General features: G+C 41.8%; 1 protein-coding gene across 2 annotated transcripts in view; it reads right to left on the reverse strand.

Annotated features, from left to right (window-relative positions):
* Positions 1-10312, reverse strand: part of GRIA4 (glutamate ionotropic receptor AMPA type subunit 4) — a 394136-nt gene extending 383824 nt beyond the window's left edge. For both annotated transcript variants that reach the window (XM_049614164.1, XM_049614163.1), the window contains exons 1-2: positions 9849-10312; positions 8522-8680 (exon numbers count right to left, since the gene is read on the reverse strand). In XM_049614164.1, the coding sequence (XP_049470121.1) occupies positions 8522-8680; positions 9849-9936 (247 nt within the window). In that variant the 5' untranslated portion in view covers positions 9937-10312. The remainder of the gene's footprint in view (positions 1-8521; positions 8681-9848) is intronic.
* Between the last annotated feature and the right edge of the window lie 9957 nt (positions 10313-20269).

Below are 20269 nucleotides of genomic sequence, written 5' to 3' on the forward strand. Positions count from 1 at the left end.
GATGAAGTAACCAGACACTGTTTGCATAACATTTAAAAGAGTCATTTTGTCATTTTTATACCTGACAGTACTCGTGACATGGACTTTATAAAGCGATGGGGGTGTCATCAATTAGAACGAGAACTCTCTCATTTCTGTGCTGCATGGCAAATCCATCCAAGAATCGATGTCCACTGTCGAATGCAACACGCAATGGCTGGGGTGAATCAAAGTTGTTAAAGCAAAGAGGTAGCTTTAAGAAAAACATGTTTCTATTTAAAGTAAGAGTTACGTAGCTGCTGTCACACCAAGTGATGGGTATCTCGTGGATACTGTGCTTCCCAAGCTGCCATAGTATGAATGGCCAGTAAAACTGGACTCCCATATCTGATACCCTGAAAACATTACGGTGAGGCAAATTTTCTTCACTACAAATTTTCAGTTTCTCCACAAATAAAATGATGGAAATAATAAGGCCTGCTTCTTGCAGCTGTGTAAGAACTGAGGCAACTAACACAAGACCTTTGTCAGGTAGTCAGCCCCCTGTTGGAGTAGCTACTGTTACCAGAGAGGAATGAGTTTCAAAGAACAGGAAGTCTTCAGCAATGCAAATCTCCAAGACTCTTAAGAGACAATGAAGACCAAGGAATAACAATTGGATTTGCTAATTTGTAAGTCACTGATGACCTTCAAGAACACAGTGTTCCAGGAGTAGTGATAGTAAGGGAAAAGATAAATCATGATAAAAATAGAAAGAGCTGATGTGGAATGCGTAGAACCTCTGATAGTAAGAGAAGGAATAAAAATAATGGGATGGCAGTTTGAGAGGCTGAGGACCAAGCCAAGCATTTTTCCAGCCAGGGAGACACTGATTATTTTCTACGTCAAGAAAGAAGCTAATGGAGATGGATTTGATGGAAAGATTCCTGGTTAGTTTCCAGGATAAAATCCAACTGGCTTCTAAACTGATGAAGGTAGGAAATGAAGTACTGTTTGTCTGTTTCTAATTTATGCGTAGCTCTTTTAGACCTGTGGTCTTGGACCCTTTTTTTGTGGTGGGGATTCACTGAGAAGTCATCCAAAAAGTTCAGACTGTCTCTAAACAGTAAACACACACAACACACACACACACACACACACACACACACAGTGCTTAAAAACATAAAATTTTGCATATACTTAGGAGAATTTATCAACCTCTTTCATCCATCCATGAACTAATCCTCTCTCTGAATGGCCCATAGATTCCAGATAAAATTATCCTCTGTTAGGACCTGGAAAGAATTTTGAAAAATAGGTATTTAGACTTTTTTTTTTTTTAACGTTTATTTATTTTTGAGACAGAGAGAGACAGAACATGAACGGGGGAGGGTCACAGAGAGAGGGAGACCAGAATCTGAAACAGGCTCCAGGCTCTGAGCTGTCAGCACAGAGCACGACGCGGGGCTCGAACCCACCGACCGCGAGATCGTGACCTGAGCCGAAGTCGGACGCTTAACCGACCAAGCCACCCAGGTGCCCCGGTATTTAGACTTTTATATGTAAATTAAAATTAGCCATTCAGCGGGAGGTCAAAAAATATTCCTAGGAAATGTCTACAAAATATATTCATGCAAAATATAAATTACTTCTCAAAATCTCAACAGAAAATGTAACTCTTACAATGTGAAGTTAGGCTCGGAAATAAATGCTCCATATGACACAGAAAATGTTCACACGACTACATTTAATTGTGTTATGAATGAATGTTCTGTTTTCCAAACACTTTTCTCATATTCGTAAAATCCACGTATGGAAGGTGTTATTTCCCTGGGTTATTGGATTGAGAAACTGAGGCTCCGAAGTGTTAAGTGACTTACCCACCAGCACGATGCAAATTCAAGCCCATCTGGGTAAAAGTCAAGGAAGACTCTCTCCCTACCTCTGAGAAAAAGATAAGAATATTCTAGGCCACTATCTACGAAAGAGTACTATTAATAGAATCCACGTGGGGTTAATGAAGGCTTTTTTTTAATCTAGTCAAAATATAAAAGAACACTCTGAAGAGAAGAAAAGCCTGATGTTTAAGATCAGTTAACCCTGCAATTCATTCTTTAAATTCTGCAGCCTTTGAGAAGGTTTTTCACTATTTACTTGAAATTGTCCTCACCTCTTGACTCCCGTGAAATTATTCTTGCCCCATTTGCCTCTGAACCTTCTGACCCATTGTCCTCCCTGCCCCTCCAGTAAAGGTGTTTCCTAGGGTTTTTTCCTCAGCGTCTTGTCACTGCTCTTGCTCTCTCTGGGTGATCTCACCACCCCCCTGGCTTCAATCGTCACCAAATGCCTGTCTTCAGTTCCCACTGAGCCCTGCAGCTCCAAAAACACAAGTCCAACCATCTACAGCACAGCTCCATTTTGGATGCCTCTTAAACCCTCAAAATCAGTACTTCCGTAACCTCGCCTTCGCCATTCAGGTCTGCTCCTTCTCTTCCGTGTCCTGTCCCAGTGGATGGTACCAGAACCCAACTGTGTGCCCAGGCTAGAAATCTGAGCGCTCATCTTTCATTCTCACCACGCCTCCTTTCCACTCCCCGACAAAGACACCTAACCCAGCATGAGCTTCTGTCCACAGTTCCGTATTCTGGGATCTGTGTGCTCTTCTCAATACGCGGTGCTTCTGCTTTCATTCAAGCATGTATCATCCTAAACTGTATTCCTTCAAGACTCAACCGACTTGGGCTCTTTCTTCCATGATATTCCCTTCCGATTCAGTCACTTTCTTGTGGCCAGCCTGTTCTTTATAAAATATACATCTGATGATGTCACTGTTGTGTTTAAATCATTTAACGGCCCCCTTTTTTATTCATCGACAAAATCAAAACATCAACAAGATCCTCTGTGGGTCAAGAAATTTTCTCCCCTAGCAGACCTGTCCTTTCCCTCACACTCAATACCACTGGCCAGACTAAACCATATTCAGTGGCTCAAAGACACCTGCCTCGCCCACACCTGAGGGCCTTGTCCTGTGCTGTTCCTTGGGGCCAGGCTTGGCTCTCTTCCTTCCTCTTTTTCAAAGGATTCAATGAGACCTTTAAGACGTAGATCTGCAGGCTCCTCACCTGAGATGTCACGCTGAGTTTGGTGCTATTCTCGTGTTCATCTCTGTGTAGCACTGTTTTTCCATCATGGCATTGAGTTCGACTGTACTGTAATGCCTGACTTTTCTGTCTTTCCCACAGGGCTCTCAGCTCCTTGAGGGCAGGACCCAACCCTACATGTTCCCGTACCCTCACTGCGAGCACAGCGTCTTAAATACAGTTGCCCTTGATAAATAGGCTTAATGAATAAATGGTTACATTCATTACCTAATCCAGTGAATGGATGGAAAAATTCATTACATAATATGACTTCAGCCTTTGCTAAATCACTCACTGTCATATGATTAATGAAGAAGTTGCCCAGAAATGTCTTGCCCTATTTTCTTCAAAACATTGCAAGTAAATTAGAAGAAAAGATAAATGGCAATTCTTTTTTCTTTCTTAACAGAAGTAATCTCAATATAGATGTATTTTTCACACCCAACAGATTCCTCATAAAATAACTTAGGACAGTAGTTAGAAAACCAGAGTTCAAACCCTCACCTGTAGCCTATTAGCTACCTGGTGTTTGACAAATCCCGGGACTCCTTTGAGCCAAAGCTGGCTTACCCACCAAATTAATAACTATCTTCTGAGAGTGTTTCTCTTTAAGACAAGCTTGAGGGCAAACAAAATCATGTATATGAAAGCAGTTTAAAAACTATGTGTCATCATAAAATGTAAGGTGTACTACATTTATTCTTCACGGTAAACTCCTCAGCAATAATAAAATTCTGTGAATAAGATACACACATATTTCCTAATGCTGCAAAGTCAAAATTTTCCTCTTTGGGAAATCAATAACATTTGGAATGATCTGGATGGAAAAAAAAGTTTAAGGAATTTTTCTAATAGTTTTATGAAAGCTTAATCCCGTGAAAATTTTGAAGTACAGCAATGCAAATTATGGACCGTCTTATCCCTCAAGAAAGGGACAAACTATATGAATAGGACTTTCATCATTCTCAGGATAGAAAATTAAGAGGAAGAGAGAAAGATTATCAAAGAATCATTCCAGATCAACATAGAATTTGGTATCAATTCAAAATAAAGAAATCTCATGGAGGTCACAGTAGTCACATCGTTCATTTCTGTAAAAATAATCAAAAGTCAAACAGCATTTAATTCTTATATTTCTCTAATAACAACTCTGCAGGTCAAACTACCAGACTTTTATTTTTAGCATGTTTAAGATTATTATATTGGCCCAATGTAAACTCTTAGAATGGCTTTTTAGGGCTTCATGCCCCTAAAATGGAAAATGTACGGTATTTAAGCATTGTTGAATTAGAGCGAAGAGATAGTATTATTTAGTACCCTTAAATTCAGTGAGTTTTTATTAAGGACCATATGTAAGTAGAAAGGACTGTAAGTGTCTACTGGAATAGTGTCATATTTCCAAAATATTTAGATTAACTAAACAAGTATATTTTACATAGAAACCTACTTTTACAAGTACCACTCATCCTGAATACTTAGAGTTGACAAATAAACAGGCCACAAAGAGAACGATTATTTAACTCTAAAAAGAACTTTTCCACCATTATTAGGGTATAATATTCATTCTACTTGGGATTGTTACAACTTTCCAATCCACCATTTTTTAAACCACCAAAAAGACTTTAGACAGAAAAGGAGAGTAAGATTAACACCTCATCAAAAAAAAAAAAAAAAAAAAAAAAAAAAAAAAAAAAAAGAAGTATTACCTGAATGGTCCTTCCAGTCCAAGTTAAAAAAGTTGGATATATATCATAAGATTATTTTATTATTTCACCACAGCAACAATATAGTACTTGATCTGTACTTGACCTGTTTTATTATGCATTTCCGACGGCCCATCTGAAAAGTGAGTCATTTCAGAAACGGAGTATTTGTGGATTACGTGGCATAGGTACTGTCTTACTAAAGGAAGGGTTTCTAATGCAAGCGGATTAGGCTAATAATTGTAATGGCTCAGATATTTTTAGCTTTTAAAAATTTGGTGATAGACTACTTTACTATTTTGGTTATTACTTATGGTCAAATTTAACACACAGCATCCTCTAAAACAAAATATGTCTGTTAACTGTTGAAAATATAAGAAAACAGCGTGCTTTCAGACGATCCCAAATGTTTTGCAAAGGACATATCCAATTTAAATAGCATGTCTGTTTGTAAGGATAGCTAGTATCAGTCAACTGTATGGCATTTTATTAGAGAGCACAGCCATGTTGAATTTATTTATAAAATATCCATTTTGCTATACCCCATACTTAGATAAATCACAACAAAGAAAGATATACTTTTAATTACATTTTGGAATTTGAATACTTGGGTCATTTATTATGCCTACTTTTTATCGTTATTGAAATAGGTCATCATTTTATATTATCTGTATTTCCTATAATTTCAGGTTTATACTGAGCCAAGTGTGACTTTCCGACAATGTGAACAGTTTGAAAGGAAATCAATATGAATCTTACACAAATATTATTAAAGACAAAAGAAAACCTAAGCCGAAACTTCCCCCTCCCTGCTCAGGAACTTGGTATTTGTACCCAAAGTGGTTAGTTTGAGTTAATCAGGTCTAGACTAACATCGTATGTAAACTGTGTATACAGAATGTTTAGATTGCCCAAAGCATTCTTAGAAGTCCTAGTTCTGAGGCAGAAGCCGCAGCATGAAATTGTATCTGTCCAGTAGATGACCAATATTCTTTATTCTTTAATCTGTGTTTTGCGCCTTTCGCGTATACTTATCCTGTGTAATGGCCCTTATTCACAGACAGGCTGGACGGTGCAGTTTTACAAGGATCCAGTACAGGAAAATCACAATGAAAATAAACCTAGCCAGTCATATATTATATCTTTATATTTAATCTAACATGAAAAATTTAAAAATCCAGTCTGTATCACTCTGAGGAATAAGTTCCATGTTAATTTTCCAGAATACTATTTTTATCCTTTTGTACCCAAAGGCAGAGAGAGCTTGATAGATGAGGCTGCCTCATACTTACTGCTTATGCTTCACCTTTAATTAGACCGGAAAACCACACATGTATGTATTCTCGGTGAGTCCACACAACAAACGCCAATCCCCTGACCCACAGTCTGTGACAGTGGATTTTTTCCCCCCGAAATTCTGCTTAGATTTGCCTTAAGGACATTTGGCACACTCATTTGTCAAAAAAAAAATAACCATAATACGTCCTTTTCTGCACTAGAAAATGTTTCTTCCTCATTTACAATTTATGTTGTTTGAAAAAACTATGTTAAACGCACACAAAATCAATTATTTGTGATTATTGAAAAATACTGTCATTAACATTGTATCACACTCGGATTCAACATCAGCAGTCTTAAAGTTTACCTAGTTTTCTCAATCCTAACGTGTTAAAAAATAGCATATTTTCTCTATTTTAGATCTTCTAATTTTTCATTCTGTGTGCAGCATCTTGGCAATTCCTCATGTTTATAGGTACTTTACCAGTAATACTTTATATGATACTTCCATTACATTAAAAAAATAATGCTAATTAAAATTATCCTGAAGGAGATTAACAAATGATATGAGGTAAGAAAGGATCAGCGCTTTATGGTTTCTACAGCTGGAAGTCACAACACAAACTTCAGAATACTTAAGAACTTAATTTGTAAAAGCAAAACACAGTAAAACTAATATATCTGACACTTTTTAGAAAGCCTTTCAAAATTTAGTAATAAGGATTAATATTTAAATAGGAGTTTACTGTCGACAAAGCACTGTCGAATATATTTGGATCATGACTTATTTTTAAACTTAGTAATGTTTTGTTGATAGAATCTCAGGACAGACAAGCAAAAATAATTTAAAAAATAAAGAATATTCAGGTACTGAGCAGAATACTTTAGAACTATTTGAAATGTTGACATTCCTTTCAAAACTTCAAACACAAAACTAACAGCTGATAAAATCTGCAAATATAACTATCCACAAACATGGCTCTAATTCACGTATGTTTCTGCTTAAAAGTAACTTCCTCCTGCTATAATAATGATTGTATCACTAAATATGACAAACGATTTTTCCTAATTCAATAGTGCTCATAGCAACTACAGAATCCCTGAAAAATAACACAATTGTGGCAGTTTACAAATATGTTAAGTGCTTGCACCTCCTTATGAAACCAACTAAAATAAAGTAATAGTTGGATGCCCAAATTTACAGAAAAGCAATCCTGGTAACTGTTAGATGAGTCAATGGCAAAATAATATGAAATAAAACAATTAAATTAATGAAGTAGATATCCTCCAAATATTTAAAAACCATTTGTTTTCAATATCACTTCCTTGTTCAGTATACTTTCTTGTACTGACAGGACTTTTAAAATCAAAATATACTCCACTCGATACAATAATAAAAATACAATTCAAATTAAACATTTTATTACTGCTATGCAAAACTACAAAGGAACTCTTCCTATCTATCTTACATAATCTGCAAGCATCATCTGAAGCCCCAAAATTTTGAACAGGGTAAATGAGAATGTAAAAGCTGAGGAGATATTTGAAACATGTATTTCCTTCAAGAGGGAAAATGCTGTATAAATGCTCTGGTGGCTGATCGTATGTTAGAGAGTTTCAAATTAGTACACAACTGATTATCTTTTTTTGCATTAAGTTATACAGCACTTTGGTGGGGGAGCACTGTGCCAGCGTTTCACTACAGCATTAGGTGAGGTCACCCGTTGAGTTGCATCGTGCGGGATAATAGATGAGGCTGGGCTGGTTCGTGAATTCAGGTGGAGTGTAGACTAACATGAATTGGCTTCGAGCTAAGGATTCATGGAGGTATATCCACAGGATATATGCATCACGCGATAGTAAGAGACATTTACAACCCAGAATATAAGAGTAGGGCAGCCTCAAGTGACATCACCAGATCATCTGCAGCGTCAACCAACCATCTAGAATATATTTCCTGCACATCACAGCTCCTCTCTTTCTCACTCTTAACAAAGCTTCCTTTGCCTTTGCCAGGGTAAGACAGCTTGTGTCTTCTTTAAAAGCAAGACATGGGCTTACTCAAGCGAAAAGCAAATAAGAAAAAACAGGGGAACAGAATAAAAAAACTAGATTGGGTACAATTTTCCCTAACTTGACATTCAGGTAATAGGAATAACACTGGAATGGTGAAGGAGAAATCAACTTGAATTATCCAGACAAGAAATGGGGGGGGGGGGGAGAAGAAGAGGAAGAAGAAGAAGGAAAGAAGAAAGAAAGACCGGCTGCATACCCCCAAGACTAATCTTGCTTTTAACTCTGATTTGCTTTGGAAACAGCCAACTGTAGCAATCTTGCGTTTCTTTCAAAAACAATTTGTAAAATAATAATGATACAGGGGAGGGGGCACCGTGTGGCCTCACTGTGATTGTCTAATTTATCCCCAACTTATGTTTTACTTACAAGCATTTGTCACGGCAAAACTGTTGGCTGTCTCAATGTTGTCCACATGAGGTACCAGATTAAAAGGAGCTTCGGACGCATTGGGGCTAGTGTTGTGAAGAAAGATTGCTAATCGAAAGGCCGTGTATTCCTGATCTGTGTTTCGGATGAAGAGACCACCTAATAAAAACAGCAGGAAAAGCACATTCAACGTTTCCTCTTGGAAATGCAGTCCCCACCCGGAGCCCTGTCAAATCCACTGTCATTCAGCAACACACACACCATTAGGAAGACAGCTTCCAGTCTCGGGACTGCCCTTTGTCCCCAAGGTACACGCTTGGGATCTTGGTCTTTAGGACAGCTCAGCTCTTTCGTGCCCCAATCTGTCACAGCACAATGACCTCTGGGCCCACGGAGTGTGTTTTCCTTTCTGTCTCTTGCCCTCCCCATGATTCCCAGCACCTTGCTACATCAGCCAAGCTGGGGGCATCTCTCTCCAAGAGGCAAGCGGAGGCACCCAAGAGAGGATCTGCATTAAAACACGGAAATAAAGGGACGCGGGGAGTCGGGAAGGAGAAATGAACTTTGTCTTCCTGCAGCTCGTGGACTCAGCCTCCAGACCCGGGGACGTGGTGCAGTGTTGAGGCTGGGCTCAGCTGGAAGAAATTCAATAGCTGCGTCCCATTAAAAGACAGGAGCGGAGAAGAGCATGAAGAGCCAGGCATGGGGAGGGTCCCTGGCGACAGGGTCGAGTCGAGTTGGAGGCGTAAGGGCCAAAGAGGCAAGAGGAAAACAAAATAGAGGGACAGAAGGCTTCGGGAAGGAAAGCGACCTAACTTTGGAATGGGTTAACCGGCAGCGAGCAGAGGCGGCGGGGTGCGGGTGCAAACGCTTTCTGCTCAAACAGGGTCTTCCCGGAACAGCCGGAAAGCTGCGGAGTCCAGCAGGGGCAGAAGGGTCTTTACAACATTGATAATAATAATAATAATAACAACAACAATAACAATAAGGATACTACCCCCGCCAAACTCGACACCCCTTAGCGCTCCAGGGAAAGGGGTGAAAAGAAAGACCACACTGCATGTAATCAAACCCACGGAGGGCTTCCCCCCCGCAACTTATTCCAAGCCTACTTAAGCGACGCGAGCCCAAGGTGGCAGTGAGAGCGCGGGCGCGGAGGAACGGGTGTGCAGGGTGTGTATATCCCCAGTGAGCCTGCACCGGGGCGAGGGGAAGGGAGAGGCGGGCTCGCCCGAATCCCCGAACGGCTCCCCGGCAACTCGCCGAACTCACTTTCGGATGCCTGCCCCAGACACCCACATGCACGCCCCACCAAGGCACAGCTCACCTATCTGCACGCTGCTCGGAAAGGCTCCCATGGCGAGTCCCCAAAATCCAGAAAACAACAAGACAATCTGCCTGCAAATAATCCTCATCTTCTTTTCTCCTCTCCCCGGCGCGCGCTCTCTCTTTCTCTCGCACTCTTCCTAAAGGCTGTTCACACAGGCATTGACCACGATGGCGCTAAAATTAAAAACGACCAAAAAAAAAAAAAAAAAGAAAAAGAAAAGAAAAGAGGAAAAAGGAGAGAGGTGCGGGCGGTTGGTGGTCCCCCACTGCGCCCCTTCAGCAGCCCATCGCGAGCCGCCAGGTTTTTCCCGCAGTCTCCATAGCCCCGAGAGCGGTTTCCCGTCCGGCTGCTAAGGTTGCACATGCAGAAGATGGTGGTGGCGCGTCTGGCGGCTGCTCGCGGGGACGAGACATGCGCCCTGTCCTCGCCTCCCTCGCGCCCGGCCCGCCGCTCGCCTTCGCGCGCACACACCGGCACTGCGCCGCGGCCCGCGCCCCTCCCCGCGCGCCCCCTGCTCCAGGCGCGCCCCTCCCCGCGTCCCTCCCCGCGCGCCGCGCGCCCACTCCCCCCTCTCGTCTTCTCCCCGCTCTCTTAGGCACCTGCTCCGGGGAGGGGCACCCCCTACGCCCCTCTCTGCGCTGCTCGGCCGCGCTCGGCGGGAGTGGGGCGGGGGGGGGGGGCCCGCTGGCCCGGCTCCGCCAGCCCGGAGCAGGGGCTCCGGCACTTAGCAGCGCCCCCGGCCCCTGGCCCCCTGCAGCATGCCCGCAGGCTCGCGGGGAGGACGGCCGGCCTCCCTCCCCGACAGCCCTCGCCCTTCTCGCAGCCTCGCCCTCTGCTGCCAGCGGGCCGCGCGCGGGGGACTCCGGTCCTGGCTGCAGCCGAGATTTCTCACCAGCCAGCGGCCCGGGAATCTGGAGAGCCCAGCCAGGACTGCAGGAGGTGAAGGGGCGCGGGGAGGGGGAGGAGGACACAAGGCCCAGGGGGCTGGGACCGAGGAGGGAGGTACTGGAGGAGGCGAGGCTGCGGGAGAGCCCCGGGGCAAAGACAGGAGGGAGGAAAAGTTCATTTAAATAGCAAAGTTTAGGGTGACGAACGGGATGGGCAGGAGCCTGAGAAATGCACACCCAGTGGGGCCTCCAGTCTGGCCTCTGGAAGGTCCAGGAGGAAGAGTGTGTGCGGTGCGGAGCAAGGACTGTGAGGGAAGCCCCCTTTCCTTCCTGCAGAGGCTCTGGAGGTCACTTGCCCTCCGTGCTGCTGCCCACTTGGGGAGCAGGGCAGACACAGCCCAGGGCTGATGGGGGCAGGGGAAGGACGGTGCAGGGGAAGAGGGCGCCAGTGTCTGATGGAAAAGTGGGGTGTGTTTCAGGCACATCTCTTCTTAGCCTGGGCTCTGGAATGTTCGCTCCACTCCATGTCAACCCCCAGAAGACCAAGCCCTGGGTTGATGTTGTCAATGGTTGGGTTGACTGGGTACAAGAACACTGATCATCCTAGAAAGTTTTAGAGCTCCTGTGTCCCTTCGTCCCCAGGGTCACCTGCAAGAGTTCATTTCCCCAGGCTGTGCTGGATGGAGTCTATACTGCACCCTGAGAGAGACAGAGAGAGAGAGAGAGGGAGAGACAGAGGCTTTGGTGGCAATGAAGGACAGGTGTCTGATTTCCTCTGTAAGGCCTGAGGTCTCCTGATCCAGTCAGTAGCTACCATCCCCTAATTCATTAAACTGTGAGAAATGCTATTTGAATCTGCACAGTTCTTTGGGTGCTCTTGGTTGAACAGTTTGAGAGCCCTGAAAGTGGGGTCACATCAGTTCACACCAGGCTTCTGAGCCATCCTCATAGGGGGACGGATTCTCCTTAAACGTTAGGGAGCCTGTGGTAGTGTTTCCGGTTACATTTTACCAAAGAATACAGCAAGGGCCCACGTTTACCTAGGGGAACATTTGGGAAAAGAGCAGAATGGATTTGATTAAGGAGAATTCTTGCAAGGCCCCCACCTTGTTAGGCTTTTTTTTTTTTTTTCAATATGCGCTACATTTACCCCTTCCAGTCTCCTATAAGATACCACCAATGACCTCTGTTTGCAGTTTGTGGAGGACATTTTGTAATCCCTTCTAAAACTTTGCAGTGCTTTTCTTCAGTGTTTTTGTTTGTTTGTTTTTTGTTTTTTTAAATTCTGAGTTTTACTTGTAATGTCACATCTTTTTGTGGTGGTTGTTAACTTTTCACCACAGAGTGTTAATGACAAAAAAACAAAACAAAACAAAACCCAAAGAACAATCTAATTGTGACTAACTGGATTACACAAATCATACATTTGTCATTTCAGTTTATAAGACTTGAGGCTTGCAAGTCAAGTGGGAGTTGAAATGTTTTTGTTTTTTTCTGTCAGTGTAAAAACCAAGGCTGTAAATAATATCATTCTGTTTCTCTTACAAGATAATAAAATAGGCCACATAAAATTCAAGTTGGATTTAAGTTAAATTAAAATTTCGAAACCCACCGAGGCATGAAACTCATCACCTAGTTGTGTACCCAGGGAAGTTCTACTTGACGCACAGAGGGAATTCGCAACTTTTATTCTTCTGCAATTGGAAAGATTTGAGCTCTCATATGACGTAATAGATGCAGGACAATGTTTCTTGTTCACCTAACCACGGTGATGATGCCTTGGCTAATGGGACCACAGATAACCTAATTGTATTTTTCCAAGATAATAATCCAGGTTTCTTTCTTTATTTCTATTTTCCCAGTTAATAAAAACCTCTATTTTACTTTCTAAATCTAAATTATCTTTCTCTGTGTATCTCTAACTCTCTGTGTAGACATAGATGTATAGACATCTCATTGTGTCATACCTGTCTTTCAGATGCACCAAATGGGAAAGACTTTTGGAGCTGGTGAGCAAGGAAGGGAAGGAGAGGCTGGGGCACTTTTGTGTCTTCATGAATAACCATGATCATCAACAGAGCTCAAGAGAAAATAATGAGGAATAAAAATGTGGCTGATAACAGCAGAGTCCACACCTTCACTTTTCAGTCCTGGGGGTCTGGTTCTCTGACCCATTTTACAATTATGACATGTGATATACCTCCTACTATAGGGAATGTACTCTCTTTGGAGCACTGGCAAAGGCTGAGGTAAAAGATCCTGCTCCATCACAGTGAAAAATTCGGAGGATTATTACCAGCTGGGAATACCAAAACCAAAGTGTATATGCACACTTGATTTTATTGCTTTCGTGCTGTTTCAACGAAATAGTTTGACGATTTTTCAGAACTGCAATTTCCTAATATATTAAATGAAGGTATCATACTGGAAGGTGTCTAAGATTCCTCACAAATTCCCGAATCTCTGACCCTGTGAAGTCAACTTGGCCAGCATTTGGGCAGGCGGTTCCGCTGCGGGGAAGAGCCTGGTGCTGTGGAGAATCCAGAGACGAAATGAGCCACAACCTATGGTCAAGACAAGCACACGGCGTCAGAATATGAGCGCATAGAACACAGAGTCAGCGAAGCAAGGAGCACAGGACTGTATTGGGAGGCTTTCTGCAGATTTTCCCATGAGAAGAGATACCCACAGAGAGATGGATATAGCTTAATGGTAGAAAAAGCGGCACCCAAGAATCTGAGGGTGTAAAGCACACTGTGTTGAGCTGTTTTAGGTACAAACTTGGGAGGGGAGAGGTTGGTAAGAACATAAAGTCAGGTTGGACCATTTATGGGGCATTCCAAATGAGGTGCTTGGGATATTGAACCTTGTCTGTGGGGAACTGCCTCATATACATATGTGTGTGTGTATATGGATATATATTATATATATATATATGTTTATGTATTTATATATATTTTACAATTACACTGACTTTTGTTATTTATTTGAACTCATCACCTATAGTATAATCAGTAATAGTGTCATCAGGTATGACACTTTTAGAAAGGGACCCTGTTTGGGAGTGGGAGTGAGAGGGTGGTTTGTTGCTGTAGACCAGGAAAGGCATGAGCTGAGGCTAGTTTAGAGACTGCCCTTTCAGAAAGTCAGGTGTGACGGGACTGGGGTGCAGGGGGACAGTAGGAAAGACAGAGGATGAGCAAGGGAGAGGGACGCTGCTCAGCAGAGCTGACGGGACACACTTGCCAGCTGCTTGGGAGCACGAGGAGTGCGGCACGTATTTAAGGTCAGGAATATCCCCAAGTTGGAAACCTGAATGCTCTAAAAAGGAGTGGCAGAAATCAGAAGGTTAGTACTGCCAGCCGCTGCAAAGTGCAACTTGGAAGGCAGCTATGCTTACCACTATACCACCAACGCAACAAAGTGCAACTTGGGACGAAGGGCACCTTTGCTCAGGAATGGGCTTTGCAACAGATGATTCACACACACACAGTTGTGTATTGACTACCGACCATGTATGTTTACTGTCTACGCCTTAGAAATACAGGGAAGCAAAGCAAAATTCCTGCTATCGTTGGAAGACTCCTGATGTTTATGAACCTTCAAAAACATGCTGTATATATCACCTGCCATGGTGTATGCATATGTATATATATAAAGGTGATATACATATATCTGTATCTATCTATCTATCTATCTATATATATGACATGATCTATAGAAAATTTGAGGTGTATTGACTAAGGAACTCATCTAAAAGTTAAAAATTCTTTTTTTTTTCATGTATTTTGTTTTTTATTTGAGAGAGAGAGTACAAGCAGTGAGGAGGACAGAGGAGCCCAGTGTGCAGCCTGATGGAGGCCTCCATCCCATAACTCTGGGATCATGACCTGAGCTAAAACCAAGAGTCAGATATCCAGGTGCCCCTAAAGGTTAAAGACTCTTATTCTTAGTAAATGTTAAAGCCAAGTGTTAGGGATAAGACTCGGGTCTGTCTGATGTCAGAGACCACACTGTCTCCATTAAAATCTACTGAGTCAATGAGCTTAAAACACAATGAGAGGTCTGGAAGCTGAAAAGTCAACTAGAAAAATCCCCATGTTTAGAAAAGTAGTTCAGTCTACTTAAAAGACCTCAGACTCTTAGAGAAATAATAACTAGGTTCAGATGACAGGCTGTTTGCTTCCTGGCTGCGTTACCCTGGACATTACTTTTCAGCACAGTTTTGGCACATCCACATCATAGGAAATTGTAATTAGGAAAGAGTTGCCAAAAAATGTCACCAAGGTTCCAACAGAGGGAGGCAAAGAGCGCCACAGAGGTAAAATGGGAAATCTAATTTTGATTTGGGGGAAATTTAGGAAGAACTCACAGAGGCAGAGAATATGAACCGAATGTTTATGGATGTGTAGAGATTAACAGGGAGAGAAACAATGATGTGCAACACATGAGAGGGCATATGTCTTTCTGGTGAGTTCTGAAAGTTTGCTGTGACTGGATAGGTTATATCAGGGGACATGCGGGAAGTGAGCCTAGAAAGCAAAACAAGGAAGGAATGCCTGTCAAAGTGACTCATTCAAAAGGTTCATCTCCATTGTGTCAAGACGGAGAAATCACAGAAGTCTAGAAGCAAAGGGAGGAAATGACCAGATTTGCATTTTAGATTAAAAATTCTCATTAGTGTGGAAGCCTGAGGCAGGGAGAGAAATTTGGCAGCTGGAGAGAAAGTCTAGGTGAAAAAGGACTATGTGAACCAAATAGCAACAGTAAAATTTACCATTTGACCCTCAAGTCCTATTTTCAGTTGTCTACCCTGAATATACACGAGCGGAATTACAAAAGTTGCACGTACAAAGCTTTTTATTACAGTACTGTTTATCAGAGCAAAACACAAACAGCCCAAATGTCTATCGAGGGGAGGCTATCATACTAAGCTATGGTATATCCATACAATGGGGTGCTGAACGGTTATTCAAGGAAAGAGGAGAACTTTTATATACCACGGTGGAGAAGTCACTGTGGATATATTTTATGAGAAAAAGTAAAATAGAGACAAGTGTGTGGCACGCTAGCATTTATCTAAAATGAGGGGTACTTCCTCTAGGGACAGAAAATCAGGATGGAGAGGAAGAAGCAGATAAATCTACTCAGAGTTGCATTATTTCAATTTATTTTAAAACAGATAATTCTGGCTTATCCTCTCCAGTGGGATATCTCCTGGAGACAAAAATAATTGCAAAAAACAGCTTACCCTGCCTTCACTAATCATATTGTTGATGCTCGTACTCATACTGCTATTCTGTTTATATATAGTTGCATAAAGCAAATAAATGCTTATGCTTGTATACTTGGGAAAGCATTAAAGAAAAGTGATACATGTTTAAAATCAGAGGATAAGTAAAAAAAACCCTGGTGGTTCTCCGTTTGAATTGGCAATTGCATTATGATTTATTTTATCTTGTATTTTCCATAAAATATGTATTTTCTCAGCTCTACACACTAATGCATTAGAAATAACAATTAACTGAGGCGCCTGCGTGGCTCATTTGGTTAAATGACTCTTGATTTTGGCTCAGGTCATGATGTCACAGTTCGTGACATCAAGCCCCGTGTCAGGCTCCATGCTGACAGTCCAGAGCCTGCTTGGGATTCTCTCCCTCTCTCTCTGCCCCTCCTTTTCTTCTCTCGCTAAAAAATAAATTTAAAAAGCGGTGCCTGGGTGGCTCAGTTAAGCCTCTGACTTCGGCTCTGGTCATGATCTCATGGTCTGTGAGTTCGAGCCTCGCATCGGGCTCTGTGCTGACAGCTCAGAGCCTGGAGCCTGCTTTGGATTCTGTGTCTCCCTCTCTCTGCATCCCCCCCGCCCCCCTCATGCTCTGCCTCTCCCTCTGTCAAAAATAAATAAACATTAAAAAGAAAATTTTAAAAAAGGGATAACTATTAAAAATCAGCATCCCCATGTACACCATCTGTAGTTCCTAGTACCATTTTCTACTAAAAGACATACATGCTCCTTGGAAAAATGACTTATTCCCAGCCCAGGGAAAGAATTACACAAGATGTCCCTGAAACACAGCATCGTCACAGAAAGCAAAGAAGCTTAAGTAGTGAGATCATGTCAAAAGTGATCAGGAACCAACTGGAGGATATTCACATTGGCTGAAAATGGGAAAACTTAGGTGTCAAAAAGAATAACGCCTGAAATACACACATCACTGTTAAATCCGTTGACATTATCATGATAATTTAAAAACCACAGATAGAAGCCTCATTGGCCCCTTTATATATCAGGAAATCAAGTCAGATTTTTTTTAAAGTAAATTTCATTTTGGATTATTCGATGTGCAGAAGCGTTTCCAAGATACCACAGTTTTTCTATATCCCTCAGGTAGTTTCCCTTAATGTTACCATCTTGTATCCCTCTGGTCCATTCATCAAAACTAAGAAACCAGCAGCAGCGTGTTACTCTTAACTGAGCCCCAGACTTTATTTGGATTTTACCAGTTTTCCCATTAATGAGTTTTCCTGTTTCAGCATCTAGTTCTGTATACTTGATTGCATTCAGTTGTCGTATCTCCTTGGTCTCTTCTATTCTGTGAGTTTCATCTTCTTTGTTTTTCATGACCTTGAGAGTCTGATGAGTACTTTCAGGCGTTTTATAGACTCTCCCTCAGTTTGGATTTGTCTGATGCTTTTCACATGATTAGACTGGGGTTATGGATTGTTGACAAGCATACCACAGAGGTTAAGTGTCCCTCTTTTCATCTCATATAAGGGGATCCATACTTTTCCCACTGATACTGCTTGTGATAAACTTCATCAGTTGATTAAAGTATGTTTGCAAGGTTTCTTCACTGTAAAGTTACCTTTTTTTTTTCCATCCCATATTCTATTCCTTGGGAGTGAGTCACATAGTTTGACCCAGGATCATCTTGTCTATTTCCTGTCTCAGTCATAGCACGATACATGTTTCAAGAAGTCCTATTTTGGGGCGCCTGGGTGGTTCAGTCGGTTGAGCGTCCAACTTCAGCTCAGGTCATGATCTTGCAGTTTGTGAGTTCGAGCCCCACGTCGGGCTATGTGCTGACAGCTCAGAGCCTGGAGCCTGCTTCAGGTTCTGTGTGTCCCTGTCTCTGCCCCTTCCCAGCTCTGTCTCTGTCTCTCAAAATGAATAAATGTTAAAAAAAAATATTAAAAAGAAGTCCTGTTTCCTTTAATTGGAGAATGATGTTTAAGAACCAAAATCTTGATGATGTTTGCTCACTGTTACTGGGATGTCACTGCTTACAGGTTCTCACATAGGACATAGCCAGTACACTAACCCATGTATCAATACCTATCTGTAATTGCTTCTTTAGCTATCCATCTATACATGTATTAAGCTAACCGTGAGTTCACACACTGATTACTCCAACTCAAATCCAGCACTACAGAGTTCATTCTAACCTACCTTCTATCATATCTTGAGTGGATATCAAAAGGGATAATACCTGGATTATATTACAACACATCACTGTTAAATCCATGACATCATAATGATGATTTTTAAAAATATAGGTAGAAGCCTTAGTGGGTTGCCTTTATATGATATGGAACTAACTCATAATTTCTCTCCAATACTGATAAAGCTGGCTCCCAGGATCAAGGAAAATTTACTTACACTATCAACCTGAACTTCAGTTTTCCAAAAATAACTGAAATTTTTTATACCTTATTTTTGTTTTCAGCCACTGGTGATCACTCAAACCCATGCCATGGCATTCTGTTTTATAAGAAGCCAGCACACTATCCAGAATAATGCCAACAATTTAATAAATTTATTTATGTATTTATTAGCTAAATCATTTCTTGGCAGGGCTTAGTTTTTTTTCAAGGTGTGAGTAGTTTTCCCCAATTAACTGATAGTTTTTTATTTTCATATATTTTCCTGCCATCACTTTCCAGCAACAGGAGTAACACCCTTGTGCCTCATGGAATGCACTGCTTTACCTTTTTATCTGTCTGTCAACCTTGCTTGAAATCAGCACACTAATCTTGCCCTATAGCAGTTGCTTGATTAATCTTTTGTCATCTGTCTACCTCACATGGTCTCTCCGTGAAACTGATTGACATTGTGCGTGACTTTAATGCTGATAAATTATCTGTCTTCCAGGACCACAGAATCCTCATTACACCAAAAAGATTACTTTCCTTGTTTTATGTTCCTCATTCTTCTCTAGAGTCACTGTAATTGAAAGAGGTCACCAACTAGGACCTGGCAGTCTTTTCCTCATTCACTCATTCCTCCATCGTGTATTTCTAGAACATTTACTATGAATCATGGTATCAGGAGGGGATGAAAGAATGTTTTATCCAGTATGGCATTTGTTCCTTACAATGAAAGGATCCCCGAAACAGACAGCTGTACATCAACACACCTACGTAACTGAATAAAGAGATCTATGTTGTAAACCCCATGTTAGTGGTGGAAACCTGATGTGATCTTCAAGGCAGGAATAGTGCTATATTAAACATCAATCTACCCCCGTGTTATCCCTTCATTTTACTACCAATTCCAGGCTAGGAAGGACCAGGAAAAGCATTGGAAAAGTAAATATTTGAGCTTGACTATAAAACACGGACGGGTTTTCATTACTTAAGAAATGGAGGGGCATTCCCGACAGAGGGAAGAGGGGAGTGTGCATTAGGAGTAATGTGTAGCCCAGAGATAGGAATCATGAAAGGGACTGGTAGCCAGGGAGGTGCAGAAGTTTGAATAAGCCAGACTCTATAAACAGCCTGGCATATTAAATATGAAATAAATACGTGGAAAATAAATTGGCAAGTGACACAAAATGGGGCTTTGAGTGACACATTTCTCCCCTACCTTGTTTGTGAACAGCGAAGACTGTATTTCTTCTAACGATGAAGCCACAGGCCACTGTGCTTAACTGGACTATACAAAGACTTGGAGAATTAATGAAGTTACTTGGAAAACCAGCCTTTTCCAAAATGATTCAGAGTTTTAAAAGTGAACATTAGATTGAGGTTTCTAGTTTAAACATCTACACTGGACACATTTATAAAATACACATTCGGTATTTTTACGTTTCATTTTGCTTTGGACAATTCAATAGCGTTAGTTGTAACTGCCCTTTACTAAGGAACTACTGATGGAAATGTAATTATAAGGGGCGCCTGGGTTGCTCAGGAGGTTGGGAGTCTGCCTTTGGCTCAGGTCATGATTTCATAGTTTGTGAGTTTGTGAGTTCGAGCCCCGGGCCCGGCTCTCCACTGCCCGCACAGAGCCTGCTTCAGAGATCCTCTGTCTCCCTCTCTCTCTGTCCCTCCCCTGCTCATACTCTCTCTCTCTCAAAACTAAAAGAAGAAGGAGGAGGGGGAGGAGGAAGTGGAGGAGGAGGAGGTGGAGACGGAGAGTAATTTTTAGTTCTTAAAACTAGCTTTCAATTTAGGTAGAACCAGCTCTGTTTTAGAGATGAGAAAATTAAATCTTAGAGCTCAAGATCACACAGCTTTGGCGGGATTCCAAGC

This window comes from Panthera uncia, chromosome D1 (genome assembly GCF_023721935.1).
Source record: "Panthera uncia isolate 11264 chromosome D1, Puncia_PCG_1.0, whole genome shotgun sequence".
Taxonomy (NCBI): domain Eukaryota; kingdom Metazoa; phylum Chordata; class Mammalia; order Carnivora; family Felidae; genus Panthera; species Panthera uncia.